The 22,293-nt window shown below is 46.2% G+C and overlaps 1 protein-coding gene across 1 annotated transcript in view; it reads right to left on the bottom strand.

The window, feature by feature from the left end:
- Positions 1-1,047: 1,047 nt before the first annotated feature.
- Positions 1,048-22,293, bottom strand: part of LOC135912109 (anoctamin-5-like) — a 70,471-nt gene continuing 49,225 nt past the window's right edge. Inside the window, exons 23-27 of the mRNA XM_065444493.2 lie at positions 20,304-20,456; positions 19,912-19,964; positions 15,636-15,820; positions 10,586-10,691; positions 1,048-1,435 (exon numbers count right to left, since the gene is read on the bottom strand). Coding sequence (XP_065300565.1) covers positions 1,253-1,435; positions 10,586-10,691; positions 15,636-15,820; positions 19,912-19,964; positions 20,304-20,456 — 680 coding nt within the window. The 3' untranslated portion in view covers positions 1,048-1,252. The remainder of the gene's footprint in view (positions 1,436-10,585; positions 10,692-15,635; positions 15,821-19,911; positions 19,965-20,303; positions 20,457-22,293) is intronic.

Below are 22,293 nucleotides of genomic sequence, written 5' to 3'. Positions count from 1 at the left end.
AGGAACTGCGTTACGGCCTTTTTCACTGTGTAACGAGCGGTACTTACTCTTGCAGACGTTCTGGGATAGGAATCCTTTCCTTGGAGGTTAGCGATACAACCCTGGCTGATGAATGACCTTTTTATTCATCGAGGGAAGCTGTAAACCGCGAAGAGCCGGCAGCAGAGGCAGTCCTTATTTAGCAGGGGTCCGTGAAAGTGGATACGCAGATTCATTCCATTCCTTATAGGCAAGTCAATATTTGCAGCCAACTACTGCGCATGCATGCACTCCACCGCTCCACATTTTGCAACATGAATGGAGCACAGCGCGTGAGCGAAAAGTCAATTGCATTTCCGGGCAGCTGATCTCAGAGAAGCAGGGATGAAGAGGTAATGGTTTCGTATTCGTGCGCTTTCGCTGAGGCAACGTGCGGCGCGTAAATTTGTTTTATCTAGGGACCTTGGCAGCGCGCCATCGAAACCGCCATCTCGCTTCTCCGGAGCAAACTGCTTTGCTGAAAGGGTCGGTATGCCGGCAGAATTCTCTATTTCTGTAGAGTTCTCTATCGTCGCCGCGCCCCGTATGCTGTATCCGCGAGTGAAACATGCTAGGATCCCCCGAAGATTGCGGCTCCATCTCGCGCACGCAAGAGAGGAAAGCGGGGAGGAAGCGCACCGTCTTCTGTCGCGCGCGAGGCACCAGGGGGAGGGAAGGGGAGGGAGTGGGGGAGGGGATCTACTCCGGCGGCTACTGCGCACGGCGCGGCCGCGCATGAAAGCGACCGAAAATATGGACATGGAGAAAGCAAAATCTAAGGAGGGGCCCTGACGTCACTCCCTGTGAAGCTAAGTGACGCCAGAAGTCGGCGTTACTCCGCCATCGTGCAGGGCCAGATTCTCCTTTCATGTTTCCATTTCTCACCTTCGGCGGGCAACCAACCAGACGACCTACCACGCTGGGCTGTGCGCAAGTTCGCGAGGTTGTAAACCGCGCAAATAATAAATAAATAATGTTTTGAACAAAGCCCTGCGGGCGGAGCCAAATAAACCTTGAAAATACTTTTGCCGGCTCAGTGTCATTAATTTATTCTGACGCATAAATCCTCAAACGCTTGTTTCTTCGAAATTGTCTACGCCGAGACATTGCAGCATGACCGGAGCATGTTGCTTCAGGAACAACAGTTCGAAGCGAACTCCTCCACTTCTTCTTAGATGAGCACACTTGTATTGCGGGATAGTCTTGGCAGCGATGGTCCTGAAGTTGGTGACGATCACTTGCTGACATTGGAGGAGCTACTCCTGGATCCTTGCTGGGACTGAGCGCGCTGGTCGCTGTGCAGGCCGGCGATCAGATTCTGTGCCACGACCTGTTCCCGCCTTATCCGCTGCTGCACTGACTGAGGCACGTCCGGTATGAGAGCGGCCACGAGACCCGTTATGAAAAAGACCACGTGCTGCGCATGCGCAAAAAAATAATAACCAAAAACAATTGCGAGTGTAAAATGACGACAGCTAGTATTTATTTTAGGTGCTCGGATTTTAACGAAATGTACAGTCGCGGACAGAATAAAATGGACCACGGGATCTCCGAAAACGTTCAGTTCCCGAGCAGCCTGTAGCAATAACCAGTAAAACTGCCCAGTTAGCATATTCTAGTCGAGGTCCGAAATGCAAATACAAGATTGCGTTGTGAGGTTGCGGAGATATTCAACTTTTTCTTAGATTTCATGGTCCATAATATTCTCTCCGGGACTGTACATTCTACGTTGATGTGGGCACTACGGTCACGTGCACCTAACGGAACGGTAACGAGTCGCGTAGTTTTTCAGCAAAATGATTTCAAATATCAGTGCACACACTCAGGTCAGGTCAATATTTCCCAGGTCATACCTGGGAAATATTGAAATTGGCCCTTGGAGAATCAGTTGGACTTCGCCGCAATAGATTACCTTAACTTACGCAATACACTAGTTCACTTAATGGAGGGCAGAAATTTGAAATAAATATATATGTTTGATAAGATGCTCCGAGCTACAAGTTTCAAATAGCAACGTCGTCAGGGTACTTCCTTTTCGTAACGTACGCATTTACGGTGCTTTGTCAGCACTTGGTGCTCCCTGTCGAATAAGTTTCGTAAGTGGGTGTGGTATCGGAAGACAGTGCCCTCGCGACGTTGCTAAGGAAAATTTGTGGAAACGCGGTAGGCGTTCTGAAATATAATTTTTGAGAATGCCGCCCGTTGAGTTACGCTCGTGTATCGCGGTGAAGTTCAACAAATTGTGTAAGACGCAATGTCCGATATTCCTGGACATGGATCGTCGTGACCTGTCCAGTTAGACGCATTAAACAGCAGAGTCGCTGGTGACACCTCGTTACGCTGTAACAAACCATAATGCTAAAATATTTTTGAGCTAAAAGAATAAGGGGGAAACGACCTATGAATTCGATATTTCGTTAGTTACGGCAATATGAACGCAATAGGCAATAAAATCCAGAGACGGGCTTATATATGAACAGTTCTTTTAATTCAAAGATATAAAGTAATTTTACATGAAAGAATTCACAAACATTTTGCTAGAAAAATGAGAAACTCAGATAAATTGGTTCTGACCTTTACTTTCCGCACGTTTATGGCAGCAGATAAATACAATAAGCAGTCGGTGGTCGCTGCAACACAAGTGCTGCGTGCTTTCTTAAAATATAGCGGCGCAAAAAATTGCCAGCAGCCTAAGCTCATCGGGGCCATTTCTTCCGGTAATCCGGCAAGTATTCGGTATATAGGATGCCTCCACTGAGCTGTGCTGTGCTGAACCTGGAGCACTATGTGGCTCACCTTTCGTTGCCCGGGCCCAGCCCGCCGTTTGAAGCCCAGGCCCAGCCCGTGCTCAACATCTGTATAAATGGACCTATCCCGGGTCCGCCGGAGGAATTCAGCGTACATGCCTTAAAACTGCTTTTGCTTAGTTGGTGCATCCAAGGACATTACAATAAAAACGGCAGTCACAATAAAGCATTGAAAAAAAAAAAAGACCGACAGAACTCACGTCACGAACATGGTCTGCGGTAATGGGAGCAACATACACCATGTGTTCTAAACACCAATAATTATAAGCACTTGTAAACGAAAGCGGCGGTTTTACCCGGAGGAGTAAAAGATCCCTCGCACGGTGTTCTAGCCATGGAGGAACGAAAAAGTTAGGGGAGGGCATTACGTCACACAGCCAGCTTTGTCAAGCAAACGTTCTGTGAGGCCAGTACCTTTGCTCAATGGTGACCCAAAACGTCCATTCGTCCGTCGAGATCACGGAGCAAGAATCGAGATTTGCTGAAACGTTTGGTTCGCTGTGGCCATGCAAGTAGAGTTACCGCGAAAGCTGTACATGACTAACCTTCCGTAGATTTTTCGGCGTCCGGCAACATAAAAAATCATCATGTGGGCCGACCCTAGTTATAGTGGAGAAAGGGTGCAAGCTCAATGGCACATACCCCTCTGGGCTCGGGAACCTGTGACGCGCCCTTGCACCATTCTTGTCACACGTGGGACCCAAAGAGGGCTTTATGTACGTGGCTCTGAGCTGTTGCACGGACGTGAACCACCTCTCCCTCATGAATGCGAACGGAGACCACACGTTTCACCATCCAGACGAAAACTAGGGCACAGCTCTGCAAGACGAATTCAAGCGTTTGGAAAATCATTACCTGCCTATGAAAACCAAGACTTGCCAAGCACTGCCGCAAGAACCGCATACGATTTCAGTTGCGGCATTGAACATTCGTTCAGTGAATCTGCATACGGAAGATCTCAATCGCGATGCAATCCTTAACGAAATACCCGTCCTGTGTCTTTCGGAAACGTGGCAAGACTCGTTCGTCCAGCTCAACGGCTACACCTGAGTCGTGTGGCATCGCCGGGCGGAGTCGTCCGCTGCAGGTGTTGCTAAATACGTAATGAACGACATTCAGGCGCAACCGTTCGATCTTGGGATGAACAGAAACGCCACCGACTGTGCGGATGTTTGCGCTATACAAATGGAACAAGGAATCGTGGTCTTCACGGTGTACATCTCACCCGCTACTTCCAAGTCCGACATCGAGGAACATATGAACACGTTATTTCCAGTGGGTTAGAAAAGATGATAGCACACCAGTTATCATCAACGGAGACTTGAACGTGGACATTTCTAATCCATAGAAGAAATGATTCAATACATGGTGCAATGTTACTCTTACGCCATGATGCCTACCACGCTTCACCGGATGTGCACTGATTAGATTCTAATCAAGAACCTCTCTAGGGTGCCAGTCGAACCACTCAGTGTATATCACAGTGATCATAAAGCAATCATGACTACCCGGACAAAATAAAGAGTCTCAATCGAACATCACCGACTGTCTGTAGTAAATCATCCCTTCAAACACATCAACTCCCATCATCAGGCACTTCAAACAAATGACAACCATTGTACTCTGTGAAGATGGAATGGCAGCGAAATCTGACGACTGTCAAAGCTCTCAAACGAAAGGGAAGTGTTTTTGCTGCCATTCCATCTTCACAGAGTAGAATGGTCGTAATTTTTTTTTATTCGGTGCCCGCCTGTTCGACCACACTGCCGTGACTCTGCCTGCAGAGCGGGAACACTAAAACCAACGGCGAACTTTCAATTGCGATTACGTGTTGGGCCGACAAGTTTGGCTTCAATCGCGTTGCGCGATTCTCCCTCCTAACTTGTTCGTTTCTCCATGGTTCTAACCACACGCGGAAGTGAGAAGGCGCGCGCAGCATGCAGGAACACTGCTGATTCGTAGCAATAGCAGTGTGCTAACAAATAGACGGAGTGTCCCACAACGCTACAAGGAATTTCGGCAACCCGCCTTACCGGAGTCGCCTATAAATGATGCACGAGATGCGACCGACATAGAATTGGGTAGAAGTGCCGGCGTTTGGTCAGCGCTAAACATAGCTTGACGTTTGCTGTCCTTTCCACTCAGACCAGTGTATGCATCACGCCGTGCTAAGCAAACAGTTTCTCAGAGGGTGGCGCTGATGTTGCTGCGCACAATGCCAGCAGTGGAAGCCCGGACGATGCCCTGGCTTCGGGCACAGCCGACGGAGCGGAGCGCGATCACTATCGTTACAGAGTGCGGAACAAGATGGAGCACCAGCTAGGCCACTCTCGCACCCTGCATGAGAGTGGCTTTGCATGGCATGGCTACGAAGCTTTTTTGCAGCTGAACGCACTGCTCATCTCTACGTTAAGCCAGCCTATCTACATACCCCATTGGTGTAATCCAACGTGCCCGGGGCGCGTGCTCGTCGATGTAGTTGTAGTCGGACGGCGGTGGTATGAACGTGCCTTTAGTAACTAGGAGTGATCCTTGAGCCCGAATCCAATACAAATCGAATAGTGTGGAATCGGATCGAATATCAAATAAACTTCTATTAATTTTGGAATAATGGACAGCCTTTATTATACAATTACATAAAACAGCGTTTAAGTTTTAACATTTGTAAAGTCTATTATAATAATAATATTATTATTATTTATAATTTTATATTTATAATTTATAATTTATATTTTATATTTATATTATTTAAAATTTTATATTTATAAAATCTTAATAAATAAAGTTTATTGAAAATACAAATAGAGCATTAGAAGCAAAAAAATTCTTGGCATGCACAAAACTATTCATTGTGTGCGAATGATTGTTGTAGAGCCTGTAAACTATGGCTATCTATACGACGTGGCCTGCTTCACTATGCAAGTTCTGCTGTTTTATGTCTGTACTATGCTCGTTGGGATGAACATTTACCGTACTTCTGATCTATCTTTATGTTTATTTGGATGCAGCTGACGTTTCGAAATATTCCAAAGGTATTGGAAAAATATTCGCATTTACGAATAGCGACTATTCGGTTCCACGATCCAATCGAATAGGACACTATATGATTTGTTATTAGAAAGTTTCGACTACACGCACGCACCTGCTTTTGCTTTCAAATTCCTGTTGCAATATAATGGTTTCTCTCAACACTTCTGGCAGCAAGAAGAGCTTAAAATTATGCCATGTGAAAACCAGCTGAACGTTCAAACGCCTATATTCTAACTTAAGGGTGAAAATATTGTAGGAATAAAATGGGCTGCCACACCAACCCTGTCGAGGCAGCAACGAAGCACACCCCATTTATAAATTGAACGTCCACAAATAACATTGCCAATGCTCTTCAGGTGGAAGCCATTCATGGGTACTGCAGCGACAATAAGGCAATCATCAATGTGGTGCAATAAATGAAAAGAAGCAATATGAGGAAATTCCACTAAAATAATCGCATTGAGAACAACAAAGTAGTGCGATCGCAAAAACGCCAACAATGAGATCGCACCAAGAACAGTTATTAGTATATAATTTGTTTCCTTACCGACAACAATTTAAGCTTGCTTTTTGTTGAAACTAAAAATAATAATCTTTACAAGAAAACAATTAGAATAGCTGTTTCGCTTTTTTTCTCTTTTAGTAAAGCTAAGACATAATTAAGAGCCAGTTTTTACAACCAGTAACTTAAGCACCACACAGACTGCCTTGGATATGCGAGCGTGTACAAAGCTTCCACGAATGCTCGAAGGCCCAACCTAGGCCCATCAGCGAATGGGTCTGTGCCCAAACCGAGGCCGTGGCTTTCGACCAGAGCCTGGCCTAGGAGAGCACTGGGTCCGGACCCATACAGTACTCTAGCTGAAATTCCACTTCGTGTCCTCAGCCGGCTCTTCAAGTTAACCGAAAGAAGTGCTTGCTTTTGTCGCCGCCCTATTTCAAAAGGGAAGCCAATGGATTATCACTATCATCGTCATCTCATCATCATCACCATCATTATCATCATGGTACAGATTTAGGCGAGCTTAAAATGCAAAGCTTTGGCAAAATTTCTGCGCAGAAATAACACTAGAACAATGGGACACACTCGGTCTATACTTTCGTCCACGTGATCTCAGTTTAATCATGCACCGAAAGACTGTCATGGTGGTACAGAGTACTATCAGCACAGCTTCTGCATTCAGGAATTGCATAATGAGGAACAGTGCTATGCACACAATTTTGCGTTAACGCACTGTAAACGCGCTTAGCGATATTTTTTCAGGGTACACTGTAAACATGTTTACACCCTTAAGGCTGTTTTCTTGTCGCACTCTACACACTCTAACACACACTCTACACATTCTACGCTCTTAAAGGGCCCCTGAAACGGTTCGGACAAATTTTGTAGGCGCGTAGGGTACAGCTTAAGTAGAACATTCGCACCACAATTTAAGTGAAGCGTTACGTATTAATGGAGCTACAAGCGATTATAAGTTACCCTCCTCCCCAGCCATGCTTTTCCTCCTCAACTCGTCCGCCGAGCGAGCGGGGCTAAGCTCCGCCTTCACTGGCCCTGCGTCACGATGCGACGTCACATCGTCGACTTCCGGGTGTTTTGGAGACCGCCCCCGCCCGCGCGAAACCTCTCCGCTAGCTGCTTGGCTGTCGACCCCAAGTGAGAGCTATCGAAGCAGCGTGCGTTGCGAGCATTCTGTCGTAGCGCCGAACGTGTCTGGTATTCCGTTAACCACAGGCAAGCTGGTCATTTCGGCAAATGACTGGAGGCATAAACTCAAGCTGATGACGGAACTTTGGCGTAGACGTACGTGAGCGGTCTGATCGGTCTGCATGGTCCAGACACTTGTTGGCGCAGCGCTTAACCAGTCAAACAAAGCGCTAATATTGCTCTAACGAAGTGTAAAACATTTTAAACATTTAAAAAAACAACGTGTTGATGATTACACTCCTGCGAAAAGTACGCACCAGCAGCAAAGAAGGAAACGCTTCGTTGCTGCTACTGTGTATGGTTGAGCTCTATGCCACCAGGTGGCTGCACCGTGCAGACCATTCACATTTGCCCTTCTGCTCATTTCGGCTCATGCCGTTACGGCACAATCAAGCGGCCAGATCCTGTCCCCTTGCGCTTACGTTTGCCTTAATACGGGACTCGCGAAACGCTATTGCGTTAGTAATCTTCCGGTGTAAAGTGACGGCCACAAACGCGCAAATCCTGCGCAGCAGCCAGTTCGCTCGTACGCTGCCTTGCAGAGGGACACGATGTCGCAGCTTGACATATTGCCAGTCGCTACGTTTGCAGCCCACAAGGCAACAAAGTCGAATCATAGTGCTCGCGAAAAGACTGACACCAACTGTGACGCGGAGCTCTCGTCAAAATGGAGTACGTTGTAACACAAGCAGACGACACTTGCTGTGTGCCGGAAGTGCTTAAGTTGTACTGAAAAATTGTTCTTGTGCATTCTCTTTATGCTACTTTCTTTTTATAAAAACAAATTAACTAACATTCCAACTATTACGAAGATCATTTGTTTACCATAAAGTTGGAAAAATTATCGACCACGCGCCCTGGTCAGCCAATCAGATAGCTCGCCCATGTGACGTAATATGGGTTATTTGCATCATATGGGTAGGGGCGGCTTAAAATTCCGCCGAGCAGTGCGCTGCGATCGACAGCGATGTGCATTTTTAAAACCTTATAATAAATTACACGCTTTACGCAGAGCACTTAGATGTGTCAATTATTGATCAGAAGGACCTGCTCTAACGACTCAGTACGTTTGTAGAAAATCGCCAAAATCGTTTCAGGGTCCCTTTAAGCAATATTACACCTATTGGGTCGTATCTTGCCACACAATAAACGTCATCTATCTTGTCCGCACTTCCTTCCTTTAATTAACGCCGCGAGCCCGGTACTTCCAAGTCACGAACGCCATGCACGTTATCAGCACGACTGAGCATTTTCGACAGGAAAGTACCGAGAGCAGCGCTTTCAAGAAAGAAAACGCAAGCGAGGCTGATGACGATTATTGCTGTGCGGCAAGGTACGACCCAAAAGGTGTACATTTGATTAAGAGTGTGCCGTTTAGGCCTTACAAAAATTTATAGAGGCCGACAACGGAGCTTTGGAGCTCTGCCTAGACGTGCGATGACAAAAGACGTAGTTAAAAACTACGCAATTATTATGACAGCCCTGGGTGCACAGAAATATCCGACAGGAGAGCTTCATATCTCACCTTGTGAAAGTGTCCTGTCGGATATTTCCGAGTGCGCAAGGCTGTAAGAATGATTACATGGTTTTCAACTACATCCTTTGTCATACCACGTCCAGTTAGAGCTCCGTTGTCGTCCTCTATAATTTTTTGGAAGGCCCTAGCGATAGGGGTGTTACCCTTTCGACAAGAAAACGCCGATAGGTGTGTAAACATTTTATTGCGAAAGCAATACTGCTCGCACTTTCGGCACATCGGTGGTCGTGGCGCCTCCTTACACAGCTGCGCGTCACGTGACCGTGTGACGTCACGCCAGACCGAGAGATGGGGCCCCAGCTCGCGGCATCAATGGTGGAGGTGAAGCCTTGCGCGCCGCTGCTGCGGCGCTACCGACAGAGGGCGCTCGCTGGTGTGACGTCATGCTAGGAGGATAAATGGGGCTACAGCTCGGCGCCTCGCAGTGGTAGGCGCGCTGCCTTGCGCTACGTCGGATGATGTATAGCCATAAGTTTAACAAACGGCAACCATGTCCACACCATCAGCCGAACCAAGGCACAGCCAAGGGTATTGCTTTCGCAATCTTCCAGGCTTAACCAAGCTAAGCCTTCAGCCAATTTTTTACGGTGCACTGTGGACACAGGGGATCACAAATAGACGGTCTATTGCTATCCCAAAAAGTCGATCTCTTGACAACCTAGACAGGTGAGAAACCTGAAGGTGACAAAAACATTACAATGCATTTTCATAACATAACTAGGGCTGTAGGATTCGCAATTCCAAGTGACCAAGTAATAGACCGATCTCAAAACTAGTTCCGACATGCCACCGCTGCTGCAATGGATACCGGTAGGTTTAGTCCTTAGCGGACTGCAGACGAACTGTTAACAAACGTAATGTTGGTTACGCCACATTACCTTTGTTAGCTACACACTAACCCGCCCAACATAGTACTTTAAGTTGCTCAAGAAAATTTGTGTTTTCGTTTTTTTTTTCTTGTGACAAACCGTTCTATTTCACGGGTTATGGGGTTAAAGGAGAGGGGATTAAACTGTGAAAATACGATAACCTCGTCGTTAGACGAGACGTATACACCCCTATCTCCCCTAATAATTCGTTGGGGAAATTCATCAACCTCATTCTACTCGGCATTCCAGTGAGTGTTGCCTTGAACCAAAATACAGTGAAAAACAAGTTCGTATACATACATCATGGCGCCGGCAGGGATGGTGTGCACGACCTCTGAACGTGTTGAGATCGGTCGATTGGACTTTTTTTTTCTTCTTTGTTTAGCCCCTCAGCGGGTTTTGTGACCGTGGGCGCTGCGGCCTGGCCTTTCATTGGCTGAATAGACCAACCAATCACAGCGGAGTGTGCGCGCCGGTGGGTTCCTTGCACCCCCACCAGATGGAGCTCGCCTTAAGAGATACGCGCGTGTGTGTGCGCGTGCGTGTGTACTAGTGTTTTGACTCCATATGCCTCACAAAAAGCTTCACACACCTTTGCTCACGAGTGTGGGCTTACCTCAAACAGAACGACAAAGATAAGCCTGGCGGCGAATATGTGCCAGTAGGTGAGGGTGAGCTGGTATTCGTTTTCCGAACCGGGTGGCTCTCGGTATCCCCGGTACCTGCATAAAGAAAGCAATGCGACTTTAAACAAACATATAAACTCGTACTCAGTGCATATCTGTGACTTAACACACAGCTTGGAAAACTCGAATATTTCAGATTTCTTGTTATCATTGTTCTTTTTTATGAAGGCAAGGCTCATAGGGGCGGGGCTTCATACAGCGCCACGCGGCCTGGACAAGCATGGCGCAGTTTTTTGTTTCTGTTGAGAACTGATTTATTTTACAGAGGCAGCAGATCCATATTCAGCTTTTCTGGACATCAGGATTTAGTTCGCGGGAGTGCCACCGCATGGCGTAGTGACATTAAACGTTTCAAACTTCCCCCGGTGACCTAGTGATGTCAGCGAAACAAAGGTAAACGAATAAAAAACTATCCCTGCGCATTGAACTTCACCGCAAAGCTTGTCCCGCCGGTGTTCTTCTTGATAAAGAGTTGCCGCTCGTCGGCTGGAAAACACTTGTCATCCTAACAACACTTGGCCGCGACGAGGCAAACCAAGTGGTGAGTGATTCCCTCCTTTTCAGGGGCTTCCCGAAAGGCAGCCATACCCGCCGTGGTTGCTCAGTGGCTATGGTGTTGGGCTGCTGAGCACGAGGTCGCGGGATCGAATCCCGGCCACGGCGGCCGCATTTCGATGGGGGCGAAATGCGAAAACACCCCTGTGCTTAGATTTAGGTGCACGTTAAAGAACCCCAGGTGGTCAAAATTTCCGGAGTCCTCCACTACGGCGTGCCTCATAATCAGAAAGTGGTTTTGGCACGTAAAACCCCAAATATTATTATTATTAAAGGCAGCCATGGCATTTTTTTCTTTTTCTCTTTGTTTTAATGCTGGGAAGTCACCGGGCTAGGACTCCATTGTCGCCCATTCAATTCATGTAAAACGCAGAAACGCATTTCTGAGATATCCACTGGCCGAATTCTAATAAAATTCGTTGCAGTTGAAAGAGGTTGTTACATTATAGTGAATGTGAGCAGCAAAATTACGAATTAATTTCGGATGTTTTATTAGGAATTTTCCAAAATTGGCAATCTTGAAAAAAATAAAGAGAAGCACGAAGCTTACAATGTCACAGGTCTGCACGCAGAATAGATATCGCAGTTCTGTAAACTGTATCCATGAGAGCATCCATAGCGGTTAAATATGATATGTTGATTTATATCCTACGTGAATTCGTTAGATCGTTTACGATGGTCTCGCTATAGTTGTATTCCCAAATGAGTGGTTTTTTTAGAGTCAAGTGTAATATATCAATTTAGTCCGATTTAGATGTACTTTTAGAAGCAGTCGATGAAATTGTGGTAAACTTTTTGATTGGGGAGGAACAGGTAATGTCGTTTTCTGATGATATACGATTTCTTCCAATTTTTATTAAAAGAAATCACGGCCTAAATCAAACATTTGCAAGCAACAGTAACTATATTTTAAATTGTTCTTTTAAATGCAACAAACTTCATCACATTTGGCGCTGTAGTCGCCGAGAAAGACGATTTCTCAATTTTCCTGTATCTAAATAGGAGGCCCGGGCAAAATTGTTCCCAACGTTGCGCAGCGTACACGAGAAACGCTGTCGTGGACGGCTTTTGATTTTCACCTATTGGTTTCGTTGAGGTACCCTCTATTATTTCCCTTGCAATTTTTTTCCGTACTGATGGCCTAGAGCAGCAGCTGCAAATCGAGATAAGATGTGCTTAGGTATTAAGATGGAAGCATGACCAAGTTCGTTTTGCTTTTTGGGGCAAAAGGCATGACACAATAATTCTGCGAACGGTTTCTTTGTCGTCGTCTTTTAGCATGCTGTGGTCGAAGCTGCCCACAATATCACGCCACATTTACTGGTCACCGGGCCAGGTACACCTTTGGGCATGACGTGTACAGTACTTGCATTTGGTTGTCAAAGCTAACCGTGAATAAACCCTGTCAGGTTTATTCACGTGCGTGAAAGACGACCACTATTTAAGAATATTGTGCAGTAATGCATGCAGCATTTGTCTGTTTTCCATATTGTCTATTATGTTGCCGTTCTGCCTTTATAATATAGGCGCAATGCAGACAAGCAGGTAACGAACGACAAAAAGGGTGCCCGCGTACTCAAAGGCCTCGCGCAAAAGTCCTTACACTTACTTGCATTCAAGAGTTATGTGACTGTCGAGGACGTCATTAAGGGATGTTGGCAGTTCGAGTAAGCCTCACGTGTTGGTGGAATTATGGGGCTGTACGTGCAAAAACCAGAACTGGATTATGAATCACACCGTATTGGCGGATTCCGGTAACTTGGACCACCTGAGGTTGTTTAACGGACATCTAAATCTAAGTACACGGGTGTCTTCGTATTTCGTCCCCGGCAAAACGCGGCCACCGTGGCCGGGATTTGATCCCGAGACCTCGTGCTAACGACGCTATTTACGCAGTACTTTCGTCTCATGCGTAGTCGGGAACTGGGGTGAAGGGCAGGAGGATGACACGCCTTCCCGAAATGAAACATTCGCAATAACCCTTTGTTCGACGGTTGGACACATGTGTCAAGTGCCCACGATACGAACCACCTTCAAGTCGGTATCAGCTTGCAAAGTGAAAACTGAGATGGAACGTTTTCAAGTGGATAGGCTTTTAATTATCATAAGGATATTTTTACTGAAATTTTCTTCCCTGCCATGACGTGAAAGCTGACTAATAAGCATTTCAACTTCCTTTATTGTTATGACCTCCTGTTATATAGGGTTGCTGACATTTACAACCTCCTAAGTTAAAAAGTTATGAATAAAATTATTGCGTTAAAAGTGTAAACGCACACGCAAAAAAAGTCCCAGTCCATTGCCGAGTATTGACTCGATGAAAATCAAGCACGTCTATACTGCCGTGTAGTAATGATGTGAAGGTCAAGGCAGCTCAGAAAGAGTTAGTCACAAATCTAACTCACTATAAGGCAAGCTAGTGCCGGAAAAGAAAGTAACATTCGAAGCACAACCATCGCTACGCTCAACACAGCGCTTCCTCTGAATCTGATCTACAGATCAAGGCATCGGTTGATCAGATTGGAACGCTCATGTGCTACAGAGGAATCTCGGGAGCTCATGTGTGGTCGAGAATGTACGCCATAGCGCGCGAAATCTGATTATATGACGCTAACTTGCTATTGAACCCGGGACGACATTCCGGATATCAGAAATACACACAGGCGCGTCTTGAGCTAACCGATAGCTTTGGAACAGTGGTTAGAGACTAAAGAAGGCTCACCCAAAAAGAAATAATGTACAGTTGCTTTAAATATTAACGGATAAATAGTGCTCGTGGTAGAAAAGGCCCCCAAGACTGCACAGCGGCGCCGACATACCAAAAGTTAAAGAGCTACACACTTTCCAACTACTGGTGTTCATCAAACCAGCATTCCGTCTGTCAGTATAGTCCTGTAGTCCAGGGCCGAGTTCCACCACGGGCACTGTGTCGGAGCTTACAATTCACGTGACCGAACGTATGTTAGCATTGATTGTCGCAAAATCAGTATTTTTTTTCTTTGCGTCTTAACATTAGATAGCCAAAACATATGCAGCAAAACCTCATCTTAATGCTTCAGTATCTTTCGTGCTAACATACAGGCGTGGTCAATGCTATAGGGAACACGAGAGCCCGTCGCAGAGTTCCGTGGAGCGCCACCACCGACGCCTCGTGAAGTCTTGCCAGACAAACCATGGCCTTCGACGAGATTGACCCCCGCGCACGTTTCTCTGAAACGCGCGCGCCGATCTCGGAGGCCATAGACAAACTCATCAAAGCAAAACACTTCTTAGGCCTTTTGCCAATCGCTACAAACGCGCCTGCGCCGCAAGACCTCGTGAGCCGCCGGTCGTGGGGGCGCTCCACAGAATGGTGCTATGGGTTCCGTCTTCCGAATAGCAGTAGTGCAATAGCAGAATAGTAGAATAGCAGTAGCAGTTCTGTACATGTCCGCGCTGCTCGATATGTTACAAAATACTGAAAATAAGTTCAGTGCGTTCCCCCGGGCAGCTGATCTTATTCCCAGTGGCGCCAGAACACCGAGCCTGATGCCAGCAACGCTAAGAAATCTAACTGGGAGCGCGCGCAAAGTTCTCGCCCACCTTGTGTAATATACCGTAGCGCTGAGGTGATTCTTGTATAATGCAGGATAATCGGTTGTAAAGACAGAAGAGCACGGTCGGGCACATGCGTTTACGTTCATGAACTTGATTTGCGCCAAGAAAACCTGTCCAAGCTTTCACACTTGCTTTATAAGAAGCCTACTGCACCATCAATTAGGCGGCTGCTTTTAACTGCAGCATAAATAAACGAAGGAAATTACGGGACTATTACGACCAGCGCTGCCACTGCGCGTTTTCAGTTTTCCTTTATATTACCCCCCCCCCCCCCAAAGTACAAGATCCTACGCCTGAACGACTGCAAGATCCACTGGGAGTTACGCAACTATTTACGACGCTACGCAATTGCATTCAACTCCATGAAAACATCTACTACTTTATACATCTGCTGCCACGCCAGGTACGACACGCTAATGCATAATTTACGGTGATAAGTGTTAATTAATGTAAGTGCGTTGTTTTTGACTCTCTACCGCCACCTCTGTCACATGCAATCTACACGCGCAAAATCGCATCATGGCACCGACATATAACGCCACCTGCACTCAGCCCCGCTAAACCACCACCCGCAGCTGTCGAAGGTATGAGTGCAAGGCAGTTCCATTATACATTTCGCTCCAGTCAAAGGTACGTGGGCACATCTCGGAGTTTGAATTCGTGTTCGTTATAAATTCGATCCACGGTCATCCCAGGAGCATCGCCTACATTTGGCACACAAACAAAAAAAGATATCAGCAATTTAAGTTATTACAGTTTCAAGCCCGGCTTATGAGTTACCTCCGACCGACCAATAAGGGTCCGCGTTCCCCGGCCTACACAACCTACCTGCACTCTCGGACGACAATTCCGTCCAGCGTCGCGTTGTCCGGCCGCGTTTCGTTGTCGAAGTCGCTCGTGTCGAAGGACGAGAGGCTGAAGTTGACGAATCCGCGCATGCTGAAGTCGCCGCTGTACGCGACGCGGTACACAAGTCGGGGAATGAAATCGCTGGTGTACGCGATCTGGAACGCCTGGAACACGCGCGCGTCGCGCGTTTGTACTCGCGCCGTGAATATTCTACTCGAATAAAGTAGCACTAGTGAGCAAAAGTGAACCAGTTTACGTGTCTGGGAAGTGTGCTTAGGAGCGTTCATTTTTTCACTCATCTGTCGGCAGATGCCTGCTTCACACGGAGCGAATTTCGCGCTGCGTTTTATTGGTGGCTGTGATTTCCGCGAATGCGAATTTCACATTGCTGTTTCGAATGCGCCGATCTCTGTCACGATACGATTTTCGCACCTGCGAACGCCTAGCGAAAGACTGAATTATTTTCGGTGTATGTAGGCCTACTCAGCGCACTTCGGTGAAAAGGAAGTGAAGCAGACTAGACACTGTTTTCCCGACATTATTTTTCAGTGTGTGCACTCCTCTACCAATACAAAAAAAAAGATAGGCAGGCTGGCAGGCAGCTGTAACGCGTCAGAGAATGCGCGTTGTTAATGCGGCGTGTGCAGAAAACCAATAACAACGCGCATTCTCTGTCGCGTTACAGCTGCCTGCCAGCCTGCCTATCCTTTTTTTTGCATTGGTAGAGGAGTTGTTGTTGTTGTTGATAGAGGAGTTCAAACAATGAAAAAAACGTTGTCGAGAATAGGGTATCGACAAGAAAGATATTGGCTCAGGCAGCCGGCCTTGGCAAGCCAATTCAGCACGATAACATCCACTTCGCTTTTTCCCCTCAAACAGTCGGCCCAATGCGTGACCTCACAGGCTCAGCGTATTAGCCGAAAATCTCTCGGTTGCCGGTAGCATTTAACGAACGTTGTGGAGATGCACGACTTTCACACGCGTCCCCTGATGTTTCCCGCGTGGCTCCCGTCTCCTGCGGTCCGGCTTTGCCGCGTGGCCTGCGTGATGCCCGCGGCAGTCGGTCTGGTTGAGGCGCAGGACGAGAGATGGCGCGAGTGTTGCGCTGCTAACGCCGCCTACGGGCGGGGTTACTTGGGCGCGAAAAGGGAGAGGCGCTCCCTCTTTGTCTTGATTTCGGAAAGCAGCGCGGACGTGCCGCGCGTGCGCCGATCCATGGGTCTGCGAGAGCATCTCGCGAGGCCTTGCGCGAACGCGCCACCGTTCGCGTTACCGTACGCGCGAACGACCAGGCGTTGGGATCGAGCATAGGGCGAACATATTCGCTCGCTATCCGGTCGCGGTGAATCGAACTTCTAGATTTGTCGCGCGCCCATCGGCATGTCTTGTGCATAGCGACTCGGCTAGCAGGCATTGATCTATGAAAGGTGCAATAAATGCCCTTGTGACTCTTCGGCTGTTTTGCCGTGGCTCACCCTGCAGAGGTGGAGCACTGAAACATACCGCACGCTCTGACGTGAACAGCGAAAGCAGGAGCCATAAAAAAAAACTATTTTTTTTTCCATTCTGTAGCATCATTGAATCCTGGCATATGCACATGCCCGCATGTTGTACAGCGAAAAAATTAATAAAACATGATTTAACTACTTCGTGCGTGCGCTGGTGCCTTGTGATCACCAACGGCAATTTAAAACATGCAACCTCACGGCAGATAATGACGCGACAGGAAATGCACGACACTACACTTTCTAAAGAATGGTCAAGTTTTCCGAACCGAACATAAATGCAGCGACCCGCCCGCCCGATACAGGAACACTTTGCCACCGGCGCAAGTTATGTTACGCACAATCCCGCGAGTCACAGTAAGTGGATCTATTGACATCGTTGGCCATGTGCGGCCACTGACGCTCTTCCTTTCAACCTTTTGTCAGCTGTTGCACACACATTTACCGAGCCTTTTGAACACAGATATAAACAAGATTATCGTCCCTGCAGCCCTCTGAAAACTCGTCAAAACGGTGCGAAGTGCAATTGGCGACAGAATAACGAAATAGCCGCGAACGTCTCAAGCGCGCCCTATGATGACCGTCGCTGTCGCACTGCCGGTGTCACTTTGATCACTTTGATGCACCATAACAAACGAAGAATTCAAAATGGAAATGGACAGTTAAAAACACATTCACTGACCCTGTTCATGTGTGCTAAACGACTGCATTGTTCCCCATCAGGTTGGGAGCATCGAAATCGGCCCATTGTCGGCAGTTTGGTAGCGCAAACCACTTCAAGTTTCTGCCTTTATTTCGTGACTTTGGCACCAGATTTAGAGCAGAAGCTATCGCGTTGCATGGTGATAAACCAAGAAAAATATCAACCCTTCTGTAGCAGCCTAGCTATGAGTATAGCTTCTTTTTGTGTTTCCGTAATAGTATGGGAGATCAAACTCTCGCAGAATTACTGGGTTCAGCGTTGTAAGGTAACACGGAAGCTGTGACACACACGACAGTGGCGGATCACTGATTGATATGGTTCGATCTACTGGAGTTCCTTAACCCGCAATTAATTTCAGCACCCGAGCCTACTTGCAGGCTCAGCAGAAGCCAGCCGTTCTGGGAGACCACAGAAATTACACAGCGATCTGAACAAGAACAAACGCGGGCCAGTTTGATGGTGTGCTTGCACTTGATGCGTGGCGACTTGCCCTGCCCTGTCGAAGGCGCGGAGCCAACTAGGACGCACAATGTATTTGCCTTCGCCACCACGACTTGTACACATGCACGGCATGCACAGTTGTACGCTTGGAGACGAACATGAAAGCTCAACGCGTAATGAATCCTACGAGACAGGCAACGTCTATTCTCGAGCCAGCCGGAAACATTTCTGAAACAAATTTTTCGCCCCCCACCTTACCTCCTACTGGCACTTTGATGGTTAGTTTAGATTAGGTTAAAGCACACCTGCAGGCTCTTTGTCACACCTGCAGGCAGTTTTTCCCGGCAATTTGTCACGTGACTTCAGAGCGCCAATAGGAGATGAATGCCGGGAGAAATTCGTTTCAGAACTTCTCGCGTCTGCCGGAAGAATGGTCGCTGCCTGCAAGACATGCTTCTTTTACTGGCTATGCTTTGTGGTCTGGCACTGCCGTCAGTTATAGAAAGCTGAGCACACGCATTTACGTACTTACATTCTGCAATGGCGAAAGCTTGGCAATGAGTAATAGCGCAGTCTTTGATTGACATGTCACAGCGCTTAGCATGTGACTGTCGTTGAAGGCTTTTGTGTTCTTCATTGTCGATACCCTAGAGTGTGTAGAACTTCCTGTTCAGCCATGACTGTATAAGGAATAAGGCACGTTGCCCTGTCACCTGCTACTGTGGACACGTGTGTTTATCTATATTCTAAAGACAGGTTTAGCTGGAGTTTAAAAAGAATTGTTTTGGCTGTGTTGCTGTAAGTTGTCGCAAGGTGATGGGCTGTGTGCTGCCAGTATAAGCTTTTTTTTTTGTCAGACCAGTGAACTTGGCTGTTTGTGACTCTTCACACGGTGCTATGCCTTTGTGTCTTCAAATAAAGCTGGTGCATGCCTGCACCCGTGTTCTCTAATCTTCTCGCTTTTTTTTCGCACTGTCCTGAAGTATACTGGCAAGTTTCTAATTGAAACTTCATGCCCAAATTCTCAAATAAGTTCTCCCGAATAATTGCAATTATTAAAATTCCGCTGTCACGAATTTTCTGGTATTTTTGTGACGCTGGGCTCTTTTTGCTCGAAAAAGTTTCAACATAGTGATGCAAGTTGATAATCAGAGTCAAACGAGAAGTGCTGGAATTCAAATATACTTAAACAAGGTATTTTACTGTGTCGTAATAAAGAAAACGTGTGCGCAAGTGAAAAATTACCCCCTATATGCTATTTGATAACCACATTTCTTCTACCATCTCGCGCGCTAATACATGTCCCAGAATTCAAATGTAGCCGACGTAATTTAAATTACGAAAATGAAATTACTAAGTGCACGCCGAAGCATTTCTTCAGGTAGTTTTGAACACTGAGATCGTGCTAGCACCAAGTTTCATAAATGAAGTTCTGATGAAGGACGTGTCTGGGAGCACGTCCTGTCAACGGCCGTAGGCTTTAAATGAACTTTCGAAAGATTAGCTTCACACACAGAGCGAACGCTTAGTAGACTTTCCTGTGCACACAACTACAAGTTAACACACATCTCATTCACGTTGCGTATGCTACGGGAGGCGCACTTACGTTACAGATGACAGCGAAAGTGGAAACACCTTTCAGGATGACCTGCCATGCCCCTGCACCCAGAAAAAGAAAAAAAATGTACCATTGGTCACACGCACAAAACGCTTCTTGTGAAAGCGAAAAGGAAGGGGTGAAATACAAAACGAACCACGATCGTGATGGTACATTTGAAACATTCAGCTTAGCTGCTTCTCATTTACGATTCTTTCAATTGACTGGACGTTTGGTTTTTCTTGTAGCCTTAATATTTTACTTCATCCAGAAGAAAAAAATATATTCTGTATTCGGTTTGATAGGCCAAGCTCGTCTTTCTCAATTATTAGTATTCGATTTGATTCCGAAATTGTTGCATTCGAGCACCCCCGACAAAACTGGCATTGGGCGTTGCTCACCAATGTTTGGCACCCTCTCGGCGAGCGGCCGGCGCATCTGCGAGGTGTACTTGTAGGCGTCCAGGCGGATTTCCACGATGTTGTTGAGCAGCGCGAACAGTGGCGCCAGTGGGAATGCGGCCACGAACAGAGTCACGAAGCCGAACTGGATGACTGCGAAAGGTTTGCACAGGACCAGTTGGAACGTCTTAGCTATGTGAATCAGCAGACGACGCCATGACGCAACACGGCAGAAGATGTCGGGACGACGCGTTGACTAAAAACGACTGACTTTATTGTCTGGAAAAATGTAACGCATAATGTGTGATATGACGTAATATATATTTATATAACAGCAACGCAGTGGAATCGACTGACTAACGATCAAGTACTACAGCAATCTCTGACGTCATTCACCAGAAGCCTCAACGTCCACCTATTTCTGTTGTATTCATTCCGTGCTGCCCATAGAGTTACTAATTTCTTATTGTTATCAACTTTATTTCCCTTACATTTTGTATTACTGTATTGCTCAATATTGTTCCTGAATAATTAAGATAGGCCATAAACCTTACAGTGCTGCTATGTCTACTCTTATGTTGCACTGCCATCATTGAACTTTGTTCTCTCAAATGCTGATCCTTTTTGTTTGTTCGCAAATCATTTGCGGCCTTTGTCGTTTTCTGGCTTCGCTTGTAAATATTTGACCAGTGCTTGTATCTGTACGCCCACCCTTCGAGAATCCCTTCCTTGGATTGCAGTATCACTACATTAATATATATATATATATATATATATATATATATATATATATATATATATATATACCAGAAAAAAAGCAGTTCTGGGTCCGGGTAAATATTCACAGTGAAGTAGACGCGCGTATGAAGCGGTTTATTGACGTTTCGGCCGGGGTCCGGCCTTCATCAGATGAAGGCCGGACCCCGGCCGAAACGTCAATAAACCGCTTCATACGCGCGTCTACTTCACTGTATATATATATATATATATATATATATGCGTTATGTAGTTAATACTCGATCTAACGAAGCCCGTGTTTACTAAGTTCTCGATCTAACGAACTTTCCATTCGCTGGTAAGCACCCGATGGAGTGCTTGCCGGGGAAGGCACTTATGGGGCAAACACCCATAAGTTTCAATGTGGTCACCAACCCGAATTATCTCCCATCAAACCCGATTTAACGAACCTTTCCCGAAATACACTAGTACGAAAAAGTTGTGATGTCTTCCTAATTTGGAAGCGGACGGGTTTTTCTTCAAGCGTGCGCTCTAACTCTATTGCGTTGTTGGTAACGGCCCTATAGCTTCATTTCGAGGATTCGGGGTGCATCGCTTCGGTGCATCCAGCTTCAAACGTATATATATATATATATATATATATATATATATATATATATATATATATATATATATATATATATATATATATATATATATATATGTATATATATATATATATATATATATATATATATATTGTGTGTGTGTGTTTGTGTGTGTGTGTGTGTGTGTTTGTGTGTGTGTGTTAACAAAACGTTTCATTCACTGAAGCACAGAAGTTACAGGAATCACTCTTGTGACCTATGCGTCAATTACAATATTACAATTAATTACAATACAATTAAAATAATTACAATATTAATCTGATAGCCAACCCTGACGTCCCACACCGCAACCATCCCGAACAAAAACTACCCTTCCGGTTTTTTCTTGTTCAAAGCGGCGGAAAGCATAGTGCAAACGTATTCATCTGAGCAAGAACGTATACGTATAGTAAAGGAAACCGAAGGGCTACAAGACAATAAAGACGGTGATGCCCAGCAAAGCATAAGAGAATTTTACCCTTCTTTTAATTAAAATTTAGAAATAATAAGTAAAGTAAGTATGAAAGTGGACGAAGAAAGGGCCATCTGCCGGCGCGATGTTTTACCTGCGATTGAGCTACTGCGACGTCTGGATGTTCCCCTTCCCCAGCACAGGGTAGGCAGCC

The sequence above is a fragment of the Dermacentor albipictus genome, chromosome 10 (assembly GCF_038994185.2).
Source record: "Dermacentor albipictus isolate Rhodes 1998 colony chromosome 10, USDA_Dalb.pri_finalv2, whole genome shotgun sequence".
Lineage (NCBI taxonomy): Eukaryota > Metazoa > Arthropoda > Arachnida > Ixodida > Ixodidae > Dermacentor > Dermacentor albipictus.
This window is presented reverse-complemented; position numbering and strand designations above follow the sequence as displayed.